Genomic DNA, 21,557 nt, shown 5'->3' with positions numbered 1-21,557 from the left:
CAGTCCTAGGGACAAAGCAATGGCAAACCACTTACCATCATGCCAAGAAAACTGTAGGGACTTGTCCAGGCAGTTGCCAAGAATCAACACTGATTCAAAGGCATACATACATAAGAGGCAATAGCTCTGTATTGTCTTTTAGTCAAACACACACTATGAGTAGGGGGAGAAGGAGTCCCAGATTTGCAGACAGTGGCTTGGTTTCAAGGAGGTGTTCTGGGCCCCTGGAATATGCCTTTAAACTAAAAAATAATAATCTGGCTTTTAGGAATCTGAAAACAGACTAGGTAGAGACAGCACAGCACAGGAAAGAAGTTCCTCATTCACAGTTTCTTATATATGTGCAACTGTTAAATAGGGCTACTGTATCTGGGCTGTACAGCACCACTAGATGGCAGTCATATAGAATATATTTGCTCTATGCCAGCGATGGCGAACCTTTTTTGGCTCGCGTGCCACAAGTGGGGGGAGCTCAGGGGGGTTGTGTGCAGGCGTGCCGCACCCATAATGCAATGTGCGAACCCCCCCAGTGCACATACACGCACTACAGGCGCGACGCCCCACTTTTACATGCTTTTTTCGCATGTAAGTCACTTCCGGTTTGCTCGGAGGGTCGTTTTAAGCATTCCGAAGGATTCAGGGAAGCCTCCGGACGGTCCCTGAAGCCTCCGGAGGGCCTCCGGGGAGCGGGGGGGGGGGCTCTTTTCGCCCTCCCCAGGCTCCTATAAAGCCTCTGGAGCCTGAGGAGGGCGAAAAATGGCTTTAAAAAAGGGTGAACTCAGCTGACAGGGCAGCTACTCGCGTGCCCTGACAAATGGCTCCGCGTGCCACCTGTGGCACGTGTGCCATAGGTTCGCCATCACTGCTCTTTGCTGTCATCAGGCAGTTGCCCAAATGTTTGCAGTCTAAATATGGTAGCCTAAATCTATGTACTTGAGGAATAGCAGGCAGCAGCAGCAGTATGGTAAATAATCATAAGTTTGTATCAGTTCGTCAAACTCTCTTGGTAGAATTTGAGTTTTCTTTCATTAAGTTTGGGAGTGAAAATTGTAGATTGAAAGATGGGAATTGAAAGAAGATTGACATTTTTTAACTACAGTAACAGAAGGGTTTATTGCTTATTACCCAGCGATTAACACAGTTTGGCCCGGAAATCATTTCAAACACAAAATAAAACCACAATAAAGAACAGGAAGTTTCTGGAATTACTGAAAACTGCTTCCTTTCATCTTCATTATAGTTAGAGGATGGGTTTTCTAAAAATGAATTGGTCATTAGTGGAAGACTGTTGGGATTTGATGGGGGTAGAATATCCTCTTGATCCTTTTAGAACTCTAGGCATTTGATATCACTGACCATGGTATGTTGATTTGCCTATAAGAGTTGGGAATTAGTGGAACTATTTTCAATGTTCAATTCTGTTAGATATTAACTCTGTCTGCTATAGTTTTCACCAAGGTCCTCTGTTCAGGCGGGAACAGAGATTGAATCCTATTGGCTAAGAGGTCTAACAGCCCTTAAAAGGGCTGCTGTCAGACCAAGCAGTTGCTGGATTGTACATACTGTTCTTCTGTTAATAAAGAGCTGTTGTTACCACAAGCCTGTCTCTGCCTTCTCAATACCCAATCTAACAAATTCCTACTTCAGTAAGTAGCTCCATGCAATGGTAATAGGGGAGAAGAGATCAGTCTGGTGGCAACTCCCTTGTTGCCCGTTGAATTAGGGTTGCTGAAAAAGCAGTGGCTGACTTGCAGATTGGCATGAATCTCTATGATCACATCTATTTTGCAGGTTCTTTATTGCTTATAGCAGATTTCTAGGTGCAGTTCAATGTGTTAGTTCTGACTTACAGAGCTTTGTGCAGATTAGCACCAAAGTAGTTGCAGAATTTTCATAAGGTAAAGGTGGAATAAGCCAGAAAGGATTTTTTTTAATGGCACCAATGTTCTAGAACCGGGGTGGCAAACTCAAGGCCCAGGGCCAGATCCGGCCCACGGAGTATTTAAATCTGGAAATAGCAAAGGATTGGCCTGTGGTGCCTCTGGCAGCCAAAATGGGGTTCAGGGCCCATGAATACACCCCCCCCCGTTTTGGCTGGCAAAGTGCTGCAGAAGGCCAGCCATCCTGTCTCCCCCCCCCCCCCCCGGCCCAGCCACAGAGGAGGGCCTGCTGATCCTGTCCTCGAAGAAATCCAGTTTGACACACTTGCTCTAGAATAAACTGTGTCAGGAAGCCACACTAGTAGCTTGATGATGGTCTTTTAGAAGCTAGTGAAGGTTGACCATTTCTGGAGGACTTTTGAGGGTATCAATTTGCATCCATACTGTTAGGGTTATTATTGTTTTTTACTTTATAGAGTTTTTCCCTGCTTAACGTTATTCAGATTATTAGTTATCTGTTTATTTTTCCTTAGTGTGGATGTTTGATTGTTTTTTTCCCTTGGGCACGGTATTGTATCTTCTGTTTTGCAATCTACCAGAAGACTGAATGATTTAGCAATATAAAAATGTAATCAATGCTACTTTTGCTATGAACAGTAACAACAGAGAAATCCTTCCAAATATTCATTTGCTCTGTATGTATGTAATTTTTGCCTAGCACTCATGGGAATTGAGTTATGGATTAACCAATGCTGTTAGGGCTAGACCAGAAAAAAATGATCATCATGTTACAAATGCTCCAATTGGAAAAAAACAAGATTGGATAATATGCAATGGGGATGAGTAGTCTATGGCCTCCGGTTGCATGTAGTTTTAGTCCCTGTTTTCTTATAGTCCCCAGAGCCACAAATTCTGCTATGCTGCCAAAAGCTAGTAAATAGTTAATAATCTATTGCCACCAAATGGTCACTTTGGCTCAGTTTCATGAAAACTATTTGCAACCAATTAACACTTTTTCTTCTAGTAGTCCTCCAGCTGGTGGCCCTGATTGCTCAGTTAAAAGTTCTGAGTCCTGTAGCCCAAGCCCAGAAGATGTCTGGGAGATCTAACATCTAGCAGGTCCTTGTTGGCCCAGGTGACCACCAATCCAGTGTAAGCTTTTGTAAATTATATCTCACTATATTGTTATGGGAGAATCACTCTTCATCTGACTCCTCTGGTGAAACCTATCCACTATGGTTGAACCTCTGGCATAGATCTCATCCTCCTTGGAGCATATAAACCCTACAATAACATTACTATTTTATCTTTTATTTATTTCAACTCAAAACAATGATCATACAGTACCTAATACTTCTGCCTCCTATTTTTCCCACCAGGTAGGTGGGTTGGACTGAGAGAGTGACTGGCTCAAAGCCACCCAACCAGTTTTCATGTCTAAGGTAGGGCTAGAACTCATGGTCTCCTTGTTTCAAGGGCAGTACCTTAACCAATACATCAAACTGGCTTAATTTAAAAAAGTCTTAATTGCAAATTGTGTGAGTGTGCAGGGATGGAACTTAAATTCTTTTCCACAATCTGTTCTGTGTGCTGCTTTTGTTCTGCAAAGCAAAACAAAGAATATTAAGGAGCCCTCCATGTGTTCACTTTCCTGTGCCAGACCATTTACGACACCCATTATCATACTTGTGCTTCCTGGTTGTCATGGTTCAAAATTAAAGAGACCTAATTTAATATTTTAAAGGTAATAATTAAAGGAATTATTTACTAAAATAATTTCTACACTGTTTTTATTGCAACGGAAGCTTTGACATAGTTTACAATAAAATCTATCAACTACCAACTAAAATCGTGAACAGTTGCATCCATTGCAAAGGGTGAGGGTTGTAAAGGAGAATGCTCTTTCTGCAATAAATCCTCCGATGAATTAGTAACCAGTGTTAATTGCAGTGACAGCTGCTGCCTATTATAATTGGTGTGATGCTGTGTATGATGCTGAAACTACAGCGTCACGGCAAGCGGAACTAGCTATTTCTCCCGACTTCCTCTTTTGAAAGAAAGGCCACTGAAGCAAAAATTGCTACAGTTACACAGCAATTAACTCCACTGAGAAATATAGCGTTCTGGACTCATAATGGTCCAGAAGATACATTGCTGTCATCCTTTGCAGAGATGCAAGACTTCTGTTGCTCTTTATAATCAATGATTCTTACTTTCCAGGTAGGTACACTAGTTCCACAACAGAAATGTCAGGAGTACCAGCTATTTGAACTTCAAAATGAAGCTTATTGGCAAGACAAGCTTCCTTCATTTTTCTTAATCAGTTTTTCCTTGTAGAACAATCAAAATAGGTTACATGCAAAGGTACACTGATGTAGACAACTTCATTTTTTTTTTACAACAAGACAAAACTCATTTAATTTCTTCATCAAATGTTCCATATTATTATTTGGATCTTGCAAATATATATATTCCCTCTCTTTTTCAACACCCCAACCACTTTTGGGGAGAAAACAAACTTTTATAAAGGAGTTAAGTTCCACCCATCCCCCAAACCAACTGCATCACGGCAATCCCTAAAAAGGACAACTACTACCCATTACAAAGAAGAGAGGTGAATTTTAAAAAGCTGGGAGCACATAGAGGCACTTGATGGGAGGCAGCACTTTTAGGGGGGCACAAATCCAGATTAAGGCATCCAACACACACACACGGATCCAAACAGACCTGGGAAGAATCTCTCTTTCTCCTTTCTCTGTGTTTTAAAGGCGGCTTTTTCCTTTGCTTTCTGCTTCCTACCATGTGACTGAAGCCCTACCAGAAGACTGGCAAGGGTAGACCCAACTAATCAGCTGTTGGAGCAGATGGATGAATGAAAGGTAGGGAGCCTGAGATACTCAAGGCTGTGTGTAAAGGGCAGCAAAAGAATACGGTACCAGCCTGAGAGACTGACCTTGCTGCTGCCTCACCAGATGACTCTGCTTAACTGTTTAAAAAAAGCCTCTAAAAAGCGCCCTCTACTATGAGGCAGGAGAACTGCGTGCCTCACCTAATCTGACTTTTTAGGCGTTTTATGATTGCTCAGCACGAGCAGAGTTAAGCAGAGGCTCAAAAGCCTAAAAAGTCAGGCTAGGTGAGGCACGCAGTTCTCCTGTCTCATAGTAGAGGGCGCTTTTTTAGAGGCTTTTTTAAACAGTTAAGCAGAGTCATCCACGGTGGGCAGCAGCTAGCTCAGCCTCACCTCAGCTCTTGCCTGAGAGGCTGAGCTCGCTGCAGCCTCACCGCAAGCTCTCGCCTGACTAGTTGAACGGTAAATTTATTTTTTCTTTTTACATTTTTTTTCTTTTGATGATGAGAGGTGAGGCTGTGTCTCACTTGCCTCACCTGACTGCACGTCACTGCCATGATTACCTCTAAGTAACTTCTTAGAGTTTAGAATATTCTGTGTTAAAAATATGTAAAATTCTATACTTACGGCAAATTCGTCAGAGTTTAACTGCTATTTCTGAATTAAGAAGATTTGCCTTGCTACTAGCAGTTAGAAAAGACAACTTAGCAGCACAGCAGAGCATACAGGAGATAACTGACAAAGGAGGCACAATGCTAATTGTGAAGTTGTCAAGCCCCCCCCCCCCCCCAATAGTGACCTCTCCCCTTGGGATTCATGCCTGACATGGAACTGAACTCACCACACACTAACACAGTCTTTCCCAGGCAAAAAACCTTCCAGGTGTTGTCTGGAGGATTCCCAGTCAGCCTGAAAGCTGATTTAAAGCCAACTTTGGGAAGAGGCAAACAGTGCAAAAATAGCAACCTTCTCTGTGCAGGTTAGTTCAACTGCATACATAATATTTTAAGTTGTAAAACCACTTCTAAAATATTAGAGATTCTGAATGAGACCTTTTGACTAAAATATAAAAAAAATTAAAAGGCTTAAATTGTAATAAAAATAAGAAAGTTCATGGTCTTTGTGATAATGTCAGACTTGAAAAGTGACTAAGTGGTGTATCTCATGATCCTACTTTTCTTAGCTCAATGACCACAGTGAGGAAACACCACCTACTTTCAATTCGCTCTATGTGTTCACACATGGTCAGAAATATGAGCCTCTATCTACCCATTAAACATTTTCTATATCACCCACTCAATTGCCACTCAATACACCAATCACATTTCTTCATCTACTTACACACCACGCTGTGACTCACAAATAAACAGTTACCTATACGCAAAGTCCTCCTCATTTGGATACAGACTCCTATCTCTTTGCTGTCCTGCTATCTTTGCATTTATTTACAAAACAAATATAGATTAGAAATCATGTTGCAAACTACAAAGGTCAAGTCAATGGCAAAAGCCATAATAAAACAAACGGTCATAACCATGGCAGATATTTAAACCTGCCTAACTAGCACTGAAGTCCTGCAGATGCCAACTTAGCCATGATCTCTCAGCATCCACAAACAATAATAACAACTCAAAATGAGGAAAAGATTCTCTCACCAAAACTCTAAAAGCATTAATTCACTTTTCCACATGCTCCCAAAGATAAATCTAGAAAAATGCTGCATGTCTAGCACAGAATTCTGAGAATGTCTCTGATATGGTATCTGCTGCCTGTTTTCCAGGGGCTGCTAATATCCTGGAGTGTGACTTGAATTATTTTAGTGTATTTTTCTTGTCTCTCTTTCTTCCTGTCCTATATGGCTTTGTAATTCTGGGCACTTTTGGTTGGGGACAATCATTTCCTTTCTATGGCTTTTTTTCTTATTTACTTGGTTTTTCTTGCAATGGTTTGAATCAAGGGGTGGGTTTCTGCTGGCGTTACTGACAGTTTGCAACCCGCATGCTAGACGTGTGCTGCGCGAGCGTTGCTCAATGTAAATTGTTTCCGCGCATGCACAGAACAATTTACAGTGAAATGCGCGTGCACGGTCACTAAAATCCAAAATGGTGGCCAAGCGGCAGTGAGGGAACCGGTTTGGGTGTGTGGCAGGCCTGGGTCACTGCCGGTTCTGCGACCCAGGCCTGAATTCCATTATTGGTTTGGTCAAACCGGGCTGAACCGCCATCAACCCATCTCTGGTTTGAATACATGAAATAAGAGTGGGTCTGGTACAGGTTTTGCTCTGGATTACCTGCCTTCTTAAAGTTGCTCAACAATAAAATGTGGAAAAATGACTAAAATTTAGTCATTTAGAGCAGAGGCGGTATTCAGCCAGTTCTGACATGTTCTGGAGAAGTGGTAGAAGAAATCTTGAATTGTTTGGAAAGCCGGCAAATAGGCTGCCCCGCCCCCGCTGCCCCCCAGCTGATCATCTTTTGTTGCCCTGAACAGAAGAACGGAGCTGGAAAGCAGGTTAGTGGGGTGGGGAGGGAATGGAGATTTTGCAGTAACCTTCCCCTGCTACGCGGACAAAGCCACACCACTCCCACAAAGCCACACCCACAGAACCAGTAGTAAAAAAATTTGAATCTCACCACTGATTTAGAGTTATAGTTAGAGAGGTTTAACTTGATAGAGCCTCTATCATTTGTACTAACAGATTGCCTGGTTAGAAAAATGACATAAGAAGTAGACTTATCTTCTTTCTCCTATTTGGCAATACTTTTTTTGCCTTGAAAATTATTATTTGGATTGAGGACTCAGTTTGCTATTTTTTGTTCTCTTTTTGATATTAGTTTAGGACAGGATATTTCTCCAAATCTAGGTGCTTTGCATTATTTTTTCAACTTTTCAACTAAATGTTTTGCCTATTTTTTCTTAATAGTTTTCTTAATTCTTTAAGATTGTGCTATTTCTGATATGCTTCTTTGTTCAGAATTCTACTCATTTATCTTATTACGCTTTTAAGTATTGCTCCTTTTCATTTTGTTGCCCAGTAATGAATATAAATACAACTAAAATCTAACCAGTCAAATTTCTTTGTAATGTTCTTTCTTTGATACTGTATGGAATCAAGATTAAAGATGTACTGGCTAGTTTTAGGTTTTACTAGTGCAGGGTCTATAAGAGGAAACATATTCATTTTAAAAATGTGTATGGCACTCCTTGAAGAAAAAGATTATGTAGAATTCTTGAAGCCTTACCTAATCTAATCCAATTCTATAATTCTTATTGATTGAAATCCCAGATGGATGCATTCATCCTTACTAACCATAACTGCTCAATATTCTGATATTCTGAGCTGATCTATTAAATTTAATTCTTATGTGCTTATAGAGAGATGTTATACAGCTTTTCAATTGGTTTGTCATTCTCTGTAGGCTTTGTTTAAAGAATCAGTTTTTCTAGTTTCCAGAAATAAAAGATCTGATAAAATATATAAGCTAAGAAAAGTATCATAAAACTATGAACAGTACCAGATGAAATCATTCAGCTCTAGGCCAAGATCACAATAGGGATAGGGTGAGCTAGTCTGTGCTTGCATCTCAAGATAATTTTATTTGCTGCTTAGCCAGAAACAGATGGCACCCAATTTGTGCCCACAAATCATACTGAGTTTAAATGCAACCTGGCTTTAGAAAAAATGTGGTTTTAATAGTAGTACTGCTGTATTATCTCTTAGCCTCAAATGCTACATCCCTTTGCCAATGATATGAAACAATCCTTAAGCCCATCAAAGTGTGCGTTTCTTTCTCATGACCACAGCTTCCCCATGACGTATCAGTTTCAGTGGAACAACTGAACTGTGGGAGGATTGCAGTGTGTGAGAGGTATCATTTTCATATGAACTTGAATTGAAGTTATTCAATGGCTTTCTGATATGGTTAAATGAAGATAGAAAAACCAATCAGATATTAAAGTACAGTATTAAACTTTGACCTTTAAACCATATTCCTTGGCCCACACACATGCATTTCTCTTTTCGTCCTTGGTTTTGCTGTTCAGGGTGCACAGGTGGGTGGCAAGGCACTCCGTGAGCACAGAGGGGCCGGAGTAAGGTGCACAAAAATCTGTGGTGGGCAGTGAGGCATGACACCAGCACAGTGGGGGTGGCTGACTGGCAAGGCATGGGCTGAGTGCAGTGGGACTGGGGGGAAATGTAGGATGGGTGTGAGTGGTTGTGAGGTACAGGCTGAGTGCAGCAGGGCTGGGGGAGTGTGTGTGAGGTCTACAAGTGGCTGTTGAGGCATGGTGGGTCTGGCTACTGTCAGGTGAGGAAAGCACATAAGGGTGAAAAAGCCCCAGAGCTGCAATGCAGCAAGAAGCCCCAAAGCCATGGCATCTCCCCACATGTAGCCAGGATGGTAAGCTTAGCAGAGGGAAGGCAGGCGGGGACAATGAAGGTCATGTCAGGGGAGGAGGGGTGTGCAGGGTTGGCAGTTGTAAATGCACAGCGAGTTGAATTTTTATTATATGACCACAATGGTGCTACAATGGTTGTAAGTTCAAGGATTGGTCACAAGTCCATTTTTTTCAGCACTATTGTAACTTTAAACACTGAACAAAGAGATGCTAAGAGAGAACTACCTACATATTACTAGATTCTTAGAGAACTGACTTGCTGTAAAGATTTATATTTTCAGATGGTGAGTTGCATGGTTCACAAACACTTATTAGTATAGCATTAGGTAAAAATAAAATCTATCCCCCTTGGTTCATTAGTTGAGTTACATGTGGCCAATAGTGTAATTCATTCTGACTTTAATTATAGTGTACATTTTTATGGGTAGACTTAAATACTTTACTGGGTAAAATTGCTTTGCATCTGGTCTCCTCACAGTTCAGATGTGTCTTCTTTTATTCCCACACTACTCTTTGGATGAATTTAGAATTCATAAAGACAAAAACTAACACAATTGCTAAAGGAAAGTCTCCAGTAACAAGCTGTGACAGTCAGTGATGTGGATTCACATGTACATCCATTCCAGGTAACTGCTCCATTTTGGTGTTTTAATATGGTTTGATATACATTAAGGGGATCAATATTTCAAAAATGTTTGAAAAGCAAATGATTAGGGAGTCTCAACAGTCATTAATGGAATTAATAATCAGTGGTTACTTACCATTGAATGGATTGATCTTCTTAGCAATTCGTGAAATGATGGATTCCTTGAGTTCTCTCTTTTTCACACACTGAATGCCCAGGTTCTGAAAACTATAGGAAATACGTTCGAGAGTTAGATACTTCAAATAAATATAACAATGATACAACTATAGGAACTCTATCATATTGGTAGCAAAATGAATCATGGGATTTTAATTCTGACAAATACTTTACATTAAGAAGATTTGATGAGATCTAAGTAAGACTAAAATAGATGCCATCATAGTAATTTGCCTGTTATTACCAGAAGTAGGCTTCAAAATTTTTAGCAAGGGGTTCTCTGTCCCGTTGCTGGGTGGACATGGCCATGGTGGCCATGGCCTAGTTGGCCTTCTGCACCACAGAGGGGTGTGTGTGTTTTTGCCGTCCTCAAGCTCTGGAGGGCCTGCACTTACCTGCATCCAAAACGGGCCATGTGGGACTCCTGGGAGGGGAGGGGTGGGCGGGGTCAGCCAGTAGTGGGATTTGGGAGTTCTCTGAACTGCACAGAATCTTATCTAGAGGTTCTCCTGAATCCATGCGAACCCCCAGCAGCCCACCCCTGATTATTACCCACTTTCAAACATTTAAATGCCACACCAAAAGAGACACATAATTTTTCTTTTTAAAATAAGTGACAAAGAACAAGAACAGAAGTGGCCATAACAAGAGTCATACTAAATTATATCAAATGTCCATCTAGTTAGGGATAGAAAAGTAACAATCTGTTTGTGATAAAAATGAACAAAAGCCCTCAAAAAGCATTTGAGATTAGAATATCTCACTCTATTTATTTATATAGCTACCCATGACACAAGAAGTGATTCTGGACAGTCTGTAATTAAGGTATAACATAATAAACATGTCAAACATAGTCGTATTAAATACATGCACATGCAATTCAATCCAATCACCAAGGGAGCTACCTCAAAATCTCACCAGTCCTCTGAAACCCCCATATCTTGAGGAACCTCTGGAATATAAGGAGGGAAGGAGCTGACTTCCAGGGAGAGGGGGATTGAAATGGGGAGAATGTTCCATTCGGCAGATACCTCCTTGAGCTTCTTGAGCTTCCTTAACATATGGGACCCAAAGCATGCCTTGGATCTGATGGGACAGACATATTAATCAGAAAGAGGTGGTCCCTCAGATATAGCCCAGCCGCAAGCCATGAAGGGCTTTAAAAATCAAACTCAGCAACCACAAATTAGCCTGATTCTCTGGAAGCATCAGATGGGCTGCTAAGAGGAACAAGCTCATAAAATCAAACACCCATGTTTCCTTATGTGAACATTGGATTCTAATCCCCATCAGGCCGTTACAGTTCTTTAGAAAGAAAGACTTGAGGAATAAGATGAAATTGGCATTTGGCAGCATATCATCTGCTTAATGAAAAGACATGCTTTGCTTCTCTTCCTTTCCACTGGGTTTTGTTCAAAACCCAAATAATGACTTGTAGATATTATAGGTAGTTCTTGTTTAATGATTACAATTAGGATTGACAATTTGACAATCTATATTTGATAAGGTAGAAAAATGTGGGTTAGACAGTGTCACCAGCAGGTGGATTTGTAATTGGCTGACCAACTGCACTAAATGTGTAGTTCTTAATGAAACTGCATCTACATGGAGGGAAGTATGCACTGGGGTACCATAAAGCTCTGTCTTAGGACTAATACTCTTCAATATCTTCATCAATGATTTTGACAAGGGGACAGAATGGGAATTTATCAAATTTGCAGATGACACCAAGCTGGCAGGAATAGTCAACACTCTAGAAGACAGGCTCAAGATACAGAAGGATCTTGACAGATCTTGACACTGGGCCCTATCTAATGAAATGAATTTCAAAGGTGAGAAAATTAAGGGTCTACATTTAGGCAAGAAAAAACAAATGCACAGGTATAGAATAGGTGGTATCTGGCTCAATAGTAGTAATTTAAAAGGACAATCAGTTAAATATTAGCCAGCAGTGTGTTGCAGCTGTCAAAAAAGTCAACACAGCCCTAGGCTGCATTAACCAACCATTAACCAACCATTAACTTGATTAATTAATCATTAATCAAGATCATATGAAATATTAGTACCATTTTATAATGCCCTGGTAGGACCACACTTGGAATATTTCATCCATTTTTGGTCACCACAATACAAAGAAGATATTGAGACTGTAGAAAGAGTGCAGAGATGAATTACAAAAATGCTTAGGAGATTGGAGGCTAAAATATATGAAGAATGGTTGCATGTCCAGTTTAATGAAAATGACTAGGAGAGACATGATAGCAGTATTTCAATATCTCAGGGGCTGCCACAAAGAAGAGGGAGTCAAACTATTCTCCTGAGAGCTGGACAAGAAGCAATGGGTGGAAACTAATGAAGGAGAGAAGCAACCTAGAACTAAGAAGAAATTTCCTGACAGTTAGAACAATTAATCAGTGGAAAGAAGTTGTGGATACTCAACACTGGAGGTTTTAAAGAAGAAATTGGACAACCATTTGTCTGAAAGAGTATATGGTTTCCTGTTGAGCAGGAGGTTGGATTAGAATAGGGGTGTTTCAACACACAGCTTGCTGGCCAGATATGGCCTGTGCAGGCCATGCCCACCCCCGCCCCACCAGGGCAAAAACAATTCCGATACGTCATGTGATGTGATCGGCTCCCTGGACTAGAAGATCTCCAAGATCCTTTTCAAGTCTGTTTTTCGGTTATTCTGTTAATCTAGGAAGCCAGATTTGCTTAATAACCACATAATTTACTTAATGATCATAGGATTTGCTTAACGATCATAATAAAAATAGTTGTAAAATTGGTCCAGTCATGTTTAGCAACTCCACTGCTTAGCAACTAAAATTCTGTTCCTGGTTGTCGTAGGTTGAGAACTGCCTGTAACACTGGTCTGAACATCATGGAAATTTTAATTCAACAGGAGTACTGGGTCCCAGATTTTTTATGCATTATTTAAATTAGCAGATTTTATTAGCAGATTTTAGGTTGTGGTATAATGCAGCATTTGGCCTAACCTGAAAATGCAAACTGATAAATACAATGAGAGTTTTAATAGTATATAGATTTCATACTGGAAAAATTTTTTTTCTTGGGATCCTTGAGGAAGATTAATATGTAATTTAAATAGAACTGAATACTGGTTTGAAAATAGAGATGCCAGGTGTTTAAAGACAGCTATATTTAATTAGCATGTGTACTTGATTCAATTAATTGACCAATTAAATATTAAATACTAACATATTGTCATCATCTGCAAATATTTTCAAGCATCACAAACTACATATTTTACCAATATAAAAAAACAAACAAGTTAGGAGAAATTTCCTGACAGAATAATTAATCTGTGGAAAAACTTGCCTCCAGAAGTTGTGAATGCTCCATCTTTTAAGAAGATGTTGGATAAACATTTGTCTGAAATGGTATAGGGTTTCCTGCCTAGGCAAGGGGTTGGACTAGAAGACCTCCAAAGTCCCTTCCAACTCTATTATTCTATTCTAAATGGATAATCAAATGAATTAACCTAGATTTCTCACTTGAGATGCAATATCCAGACTCAAATAAGCCTATTTGAGGTACATAATGCAAAGATATAGCTCTCTGAATATATCTATAAAGTTGGAAAGGAAACAGGAAAAAGACAAGCAACTGTAATATGGATAGCCTCAATTTTAGCCCTAACAGTGGAAGACTTTAAGGCACAGACTGGGATCAGATCCTTCTGGAGAAAATCTATGTGGTCACTAAAATTCGATACTGACTTTATGGGAGATACAGTAATCAATCAAAACCTTACTAAACAAGAATTACGGTGGCTTATTCAGAAGCAATACTATCTTTCACATTTCCTTTTTCTATTTTAGTAAGATTGCAGAACAGTCTCTTAAAAAAAACCACCCTTCAATTACACACTTAAATATTTAAATTGTTCTTCAGTTAGATGATTCATCTTCTGATTAAAGAGAAAAAGGATACACTATTATACATATTTGCCTGGGAGTAAATTCCAGGAACATTACTGAGTGCACACAGGTAGAAGTAAAGTTTGATAAAATTTACCAAAAGCCAGCGATTTGGCTGATTGAGACCGAATCTAATATTCCATTGTCTGAAACTGCAGTGAACAAAATGGCTTCTTAATAGATATGTAGTGAATTACATCACAAAATATCTTCAATCCCTAAGATCTGTATTGCGTGCATATTTGCTTAGGAGGAAGTTCCCCCAGAGTTTGGTGAAACATTTTGTTCTAAAATAAATAGGCATAGGATTGCAGTTCTGGATTTTAGACACCTCCCCTCACTTTCAGGGGAAACAGGAACATTATCATAGTAGGTTGAAAGAGGTATGATATTGTATATATTCCCAGAGAGAGAAGTATTTTTCTTCTCTAAGTTTCTAACGAAGGGTGTAGCTGTTCATTTATCACCAGGTTAAAGAAAAAAACCCCACAGACAATTAGTTCAAATTTGTGTTTTTTTTCTGACAGAGGGGGAGGAGTGATTCTGAATCATGTAATTATGAGAAAAAATTACTATGGCCAGGTTACTTGTCTGGTGAGATTCTGAAAACTAGCAACAATAGCATCAGCTTCCTAATTTGCATGTAATGGTATCAGATCACAAGGCAGCTTGGAGGGACTCTCCCCACCTACTTCAGCAACCTGATTCTTTCCCACATGGAAAACCCATGACATCACTCCAGCCCAGGGAAGATGCAAATAGGAATTAATACCAGATAATTGCTATATGAGAAATCAGAACAGATTAAAGAAGAGTCAAAATCTTGCTCGCCACCTATCCAAGTGTTGATATTCCTGAGGATCGGTAATTGCCATATTACCTGGAGATACAGCAAAAGAAGCCTCTTAGAGCAAATGATTTAGGAATCTCTGAATGATTAATCTATCAGAAGAGACAGTCCTACAATAGACAAATATGCAACCTTTCCCATACTCCAAATCTACATTTATAAACTCAGAAACAAATCCCAGGCTGTACAATTCTAGAAGTGTGATTTCAATTGTGCTTTAGTGTGCCACAAGTTTCCACGCTGTAGAAACCATTTCATCCCATGTAAATGTGTACACAAAGAAAAAAAAGAAAGTAAAAACCACTCATGATATTTGTGATGTCTCTGAACAAAACTTTTTATGAATGACACATTTGAGTAAACATTTAGAACAGCAGTCATTGGCAATGAAGTCATCTGCTTGCAAGTGAAAAATTCCCAATCTCAGTTAAACCTTTCAGTTCAGCCAGTTTTTTTTTCTTTTAAATGACAGCAATTTCACAATATAATTTCTCTCTGTACTACTTTGTGTTGAATAATGTTGACTTTCAGAAAGCAGCTGAATTAGGAAGAAGGGTATTCCACAAAAACCATGGAAGTAATAAATCTATAATCTCCTTCGGCAAGGAGGGACTTGGTGAACCAGAGAAAGGTAGGGAGCACTGGGCCAGCACAAATGCAGTTAAGTCTTCAAATGCAGTTCAATTACATCTGAAAACCACACAGGAGTCTAAGGATGTCCTTTGGGGGCCTTTATGTGGTCTTTGAAAAGACATGGGCGAGATACATAGTGCCAGAAGACTAGAGAAAGAAAAAAAGATTTAAAAAAAAGAAGAGCCAAGAAACTAGAGACAGATTATTTTCATATTAATAGCACTAGCAATGGCACTTAGACTTATATTCCACTTCACAGTGCTTCATAGCAGTTTACAGAGTCAGCATATTGCCCCCAACAATTTGGGTCCTCATTTTACCGACCTCGGAAGGATGAAAGGCTGAGTCAACCTTGAACCTGGTGAGAAATGAATTTCCGAACTGCTGGCAGCCGGCAGTCAGCAGAAGTAGCCTGCAGTGCTGCATTCTAACAACTGTACCACCATGGCTCATGCTTGACAAAACTCTGGAAATGATCATTAAACAGTCAGTTTGTGAACATGTAGAAAAGAATCCATTGTTTGACTGGTTGACCAATGATATCTAATAAATGTACTGTATGTCAATGATTCTGCATCAAGATTGAAGGCAGGAACAATGCCATACCACTGGGCTGCATTCTGCACAGAAGGTCCTGCATTGTTCATATTTATCAGTCCCTTGGATGAGGGGTTTAAAAACACAATTATGAAGTTTGCAGACAGTACAAAAGCAGGAGGAAAAGTTAACACCTTAGAAAAAGTATTAGTATTCAAGAAGATCATGATGAGCTGAAAAACTGAGGGGAAGCCAACAAGCTTCAACAGGGAGAAATATAAAGTCCTTCATTTGGATAAGTTGGCATTGGTCAGGCCAACCTACAATATTTTATCCAGTATCCAGCTTGGCACCTTTATGAAGGGCACTGGCAAACTGGAGCATGTCCAAAGGATAGCAACTAAGATAATAACAGGCCTAGAGTTAAAAAACAAAACAAAACCATGATGAGGAATAGTTGGAGGCATTGAATATTTATCCTGAAGAAGAGAAGATCATGGGGAGATATGACAGCTGCTTTCAAGTATTCGAAGGGCTGCCAAACAGAAGACAAGAAAAAGTGAGTTTAAATGAGAAGGAAGCAGATTTCATTTGGGCTTTAGAAATAATTTTCTAATGAGAAACTGTTCAGCACTGGAACATGTTGCCTCAGAAGATAGTAGAAGAATTGCCTCTTCTGTAAGTATTTAAGCATGGATAGCCATGAAGTAGAAACAATGCAGCAGTGGATTACAGGACTGGCCAGGGGTTAGTCGCCTGGCTAGTACTTATCTCCAAGGTCTCTTCTAATCCTTCCAATCTATTATTAGTCCTTCAGCTTTTGAGGAATAAGCTTTCTTCGCTGTTCTCTTTTCCTATTATGAGGAAGAACATCAAATGTTGCTGTTTCAGATGCACTTGGCAACCTGGGTTGATGTTGAGAGCCGAGGTCTCCAACCATGGCAACTTTAAACTTTGCTGGCTGGGGAATTCTGGGAGTTGAACTCAGCCAGGCTTAAAGTTTCCAAAGTTGCTAAACCCCTGGTTTAGAGTATACCTTCCTTTCTACATTTCTCTACTGGGGAGGGGCAGGAGGGAGCGAAATAGAAGCCTATTCTTACAGCAATCTTCAAATATATTGCTTTTTTCCTGCTCTGGCAGTAGGAGTACTCTTCTAAGTATGTTGAGACTAGAGGTGTCCTTCTCATTAAGCACAAGAATACAAAGAAGATGGAGAAGGAGCAACACAAGGAAGGAAGGCCACCAATCATGTGGGGATGTATATCAGCCTGGGTGATCTCAAGGCTGGAAGCTTCTTACGCTGGGCAAAAATATTGGAAAGGGTTTTTCTCTGGAATAAATTTAATTTTTTAAAAAGCTGATTGCAATTGGGGATCCCAATGTCTACTTTAGTATACCAGTTTTCAAACAACACCAATTCTGTGGTTCCAATGTCTGTACTCTTTCTCTTACGTGAAATCAAACATATTTAAATTTCATACGAAAATACTATATCATATATAAATATCGTAAGAAAATGAACAGAAAAGAAAAAAAACAGATCTTTCAGGCAGGATATCTCAGACTTTGCATATAAGTACAACAGAAATGTACAAATTGGCCTCAGCATTTGCTATCTGTTCACTGCTCACTCAGCTGCTACTTTTTCAGCTGAGGATAGTATAATAAAGAACTTTGTAACTCAGGTACCCAAGATGGAGGCCTACTTTAAGTCTGCCATACTCTGGGATGTTTGTTAATTTTCCCCATCTGGAGAAGTAGAAAATACTGGTAATTAAATAAACATCTATTAAGAAGTCAAAGAAAGAAAAGGGCTGCAATACTTCAACTAGTATCCAGGTCCCCATGGATAGCCTTATTTAAAACAGGGCTATAAAAAGTGAGTTCCACCAGCATCCTTTCTGCAATCCTCAGAACAGTGGAATAATTTTTTTGCATGTTTTAAAACATTCTCTGAGTTTTTGGAGTGAGTTCGAAAATAATATGGGCATCCCCTATGCCTTGAAGAAAGTGGAACCTTGTATCTCACTTTCCAAACGGGTATTGGTCTTGCCTATTGTAATGGGACCACTCAACATAACATGTAAGAATCTGCAACAATAAACTGAAAAAAATATTCATTCTGTTTCATATCACATATAACAACACCCACTTACTTACCTCAAAACTCTACGCTCAGGTCCAAATTCAGCTTCATAGTAACCATTTTCACAATCCTTTCCAACCAACTGATGAGGATGCGGCCTATAGGGTTCATTCTTAGTTACCAATGTTATTCTGATTTTTACTTTCCCAAAGTAGTTCAAGATCTAAAAAGAAATGAAACACAAAGCATAAGTATAACAATAGAATTAAGCTCCTAGAATGAAAGGTTATAAATCGCAAACTTTCTCAGAACCCTTCTGGGTCTTTACACCCTAGCTTTGCTTAGTTAATTCTTGTTGCCACCACTTATTTTGATAACCTTCTTGCTAATGATGGCGCAAAAATAGCACAAAACTTCCACAGTTTATATGTGCTGCTAACAGGTATAAAAGATTTAAAAAATGAAATAAATTCTAGAGTGTCAAGTCCTAACTTTGTAACTTTGAATGATATGGATTCTGAAATAACTGTCCCATTCTTTATGGGGAGATAAATCATTCAATCTCACAAGAGAGAAAGAAAATCTAGCTTAAAATGAAAATAAATAATGTAACAATTCATATTTACTTTAAATAGTTACATTCAAAATTATAATAGTGGAACAGATAAAACATAAGGATTCTCAAATTACAGAAGTGGTTACAATAGAAAACTATACAGAAAAAAATATTCTGAACAGATTTCAAAATGATGTCGATCTGTTTTTATTTAGAAGTAAATATATGTTGTAAACAAATGTCAGTGTGCATAAAGCATACAGGGACTGTGCTTGTGGAGAGCCAGTAATGACTGAGAGAAAATATGATAGGAGTTTGCAAATATATGAAGAGGTGTGACATACATTATCAACTCAGAATGCAAGACATAATATAATGGCTTTATGTTGAGGACAGCAAAAGTACTGAATGGTGTTACAATTACCAAATGAAATAATGCGCTCTCTTTATCTGGATGTGTTCCAATGAAATATTTTGACTAGGAATCCTGCACTGACCAAGAGATACAGTGACATGTAATACTTTAATGCAGTGTTTTTCAACCTTGGCAACTTGAAGATGTCTGGACTTCAACTCCCAGAATTCCCCAGCCAGCATTCGCTGGCTGGGGAATTCTGGGAGTTGAAGTCCAGACATCTTCAAGTTGCCAAGGTTGAAAAACACTGCTTTAATGACCTGTTCCAATTCTACGATTCTAAGATCTTCCATGTTTTCCAAAATTCTACAACCTTTTAGTTTCAATGTTAAATCAAACAATGTAGCTTATTTAATTTTTTTTCTTTTTTTGTAAAAGTTTATTATTATTTTTAGCTTGGTTAATTTCATTTTAATCAGTCCTTAGGTTTTACAATGAAATGTTCTGTGTGAACCCAGGGTGCTTTATTCAATAAAACATAGTTTAGTGTGTTTCCTATCTTATTTAATCAATTAATACACCACATAACTCATACACAGAAGACAGTCCCATTTAAATTAGTGGAGCTTACTCCCAAGCAAGTGGATATAAAATTAGAGTCTGAAAATATAATCCTAAACTCACTTATCTGAGGATAAGATTTACTCAACTGCATGAGGTAAAAACCTATCAGGGAAGCATCAAATGTATTAGTACATGTTTTATTGGCTTCAATCTCTGATGGCTTTAGTAGAAAGAAACTGAACAATAGGTAGATATTATTTCTGTGACTTTTCTCTGCCTAAAACCCCTTCAGGTCCAAAGTTGCTGCAGAATTTTTTTAGAATTATGTGTATTTTCAAAATAATGTGTATGTTCAATCTAGCCGGCCTGGCCTAATTCCTAATTCCCAATTTTAGTTCCTCAAGCCTGCATTTTTAAAAATTTTCTAGGGATATACTTTTAGTTGTTTTTTAATTCAATTTTTAATTTTTACTTTTTGTACAGTTGTATGAGGTTTAATTCGTTTTTAAGGGTATGGGATATTCGTCTTTTGTATTCGTTTTAATGACACACCTGTACACCGCCCCGAGTCCCTTCGGGGAGAGGGGGCGGTCTAGAAATATTGAAAATAAATAAATAAATAAATAAAATCAACTTTATTAAATTTAAAAAGTCATATAAACTACAAAGTAACAAAAGGTGAAAAACTGGTGGGGGGGGGAAAGGATCAAAAAGGGGAGAAAATTAAAAAGTAACAAAAAGAAAAGGGGGGGGTGTTGACTTCCAACTTTCTTCAGCACAGGTACAAATATATAGTAATCTCTTACACTAAAGTAACATAAAATAATATTCAAATATATAAATTAAACAATAAAAATAATGTTAAAATTATGTAACAAAAGTCCTCTTTTTCTAAGTTTAAATACAATGCAATAAACATATCTATTAATAAGAACATAAATGCATCACACTTGTATAATTATAACAAATCTAATTATCAAATCATAAAATCAAAACTTCAATTTTATCTTTTTCAAGGAAAAAATCCAAAAGTAGTCTCCAAACAGAAATAAAACTAGATAGGATTTTGTCTTACATCAAAGTAGTAAGTTTTGCTAATTCCTTCTAAAAATCTTGGCTTTTCCATTGTTCGGCATTCCTCTTTCTTACAAAGGAAGCACCCAACCATCATTGCGATAAACACGGTTTTTCTCCTGAGAGTTGTGCTCTTTATTTTGGCAAAATTCCATCACACAAAGATCAGAATTTCTTCCTGACTCAGTTATCTGATAAACTGAGATTATTGGAAAATATGCAATACAACCTGTACAGTGGCATTCTCCAACCTAGCCAACACCTAAATACCTTCCCAGCATGCCATACAGTAGCTGAATTATTGGACACTAAAGTCAGTGGTGGGATTCAAATAATTTAACAACCGGTTCTCTACCCTAATGATTTCTTCCAACAACCAGTTCACCAAACTGCTCAGAAAGTTAAGAACCGGTTCTCCCAAAGTGGTGCGAAATGGCTGAATCCCACCACTTAACCTAGAAGATCTCCAGATTAGAGAAGGGTGCTGTACAAATCATTATAAATATTATGGCTACAGAGATAGCCCAGGTGTGACCAGAATTTTATTTTTCTGCTGGTGAGATACAGGAATGGACAAGAAGGATTGCTAGTTGGAGGGTAGCCTTAAGAGCAATAGTATGGAAGCTGGCTAGTCAGGACTTTCATCAGAAATTCAAATCTTTCTGAATGATTTTTTTTCCCTTCCAGTCAAAGCTATGCAACATTTTGCTGTTTAGGTTAAATGACAGTGACTTTCCTTCCTTGATATACCTATAAGGAAATAAAGAAATAATCCTGAAACTATGCCAACATCCTGACTGGCAATTGTTGGCACTGCTAGACTTTTCCCTCTATCTCTGATGAGTGGTTCTTGATTTTTGCATTCACCTACTGGGATAAACGCTTCTATATACTATTTTAATTTAAGAGAGAAAGAGAGTGGATTTGTCAATCCTTTTCTAGGTTTGCTTCAAAAGGCTCACTGTAATCTTTAAATCCTCACAGTTTCAGAGCAGTATACCTAAAGGATAATTCTTCTTTCTTATTG

At 38.7% G+C, this 21,557-nt stretch overlaps 1 protein-coding gene across 1 annotated transcript in view; it reads right to left on the bottom strand.

Moving 5' to 3' along the window:
* REL (REL proto-oncogene, NF-kB subunit) overlaps positions 1-21,557 on the bottom strand; it is a 46,903-nt gene that overhangs the window by 13,140 nt on the left and 12,206 nt on the right. Inside the window, exons 3-4 of the mRNA XM_081940349.1 lie at positions 18,056-18,204; positions 9,891-9,982 (exon numbers count right to left, since the gene is read on the bottom strand). Coding sequence (XP_081796475.1) covers positions 9,891-9,982; positions 18,056-18,204 — 241 coding nt within the window. The remainder of the gene's footprint in view (positions 1-9,890; positions 9,983-18,055; positions 18,205-21,557) is intronic.

This window comes from Natrix helvetica (assembly GCF_964273705.1).
Source record: "Natrix helvetica genome assembly, chromosome: 2".
Lineage (NCBI taxonomy): Eukaryota > Metazoa > Chordata > Lepidosauria > Squamata > Natricidae > Natrix > Natrix helvetica.
Note: the sequence above shows the minus strand (reverse complement) of the source record. Positions and strands in the feature narration are given on the sequence as shown.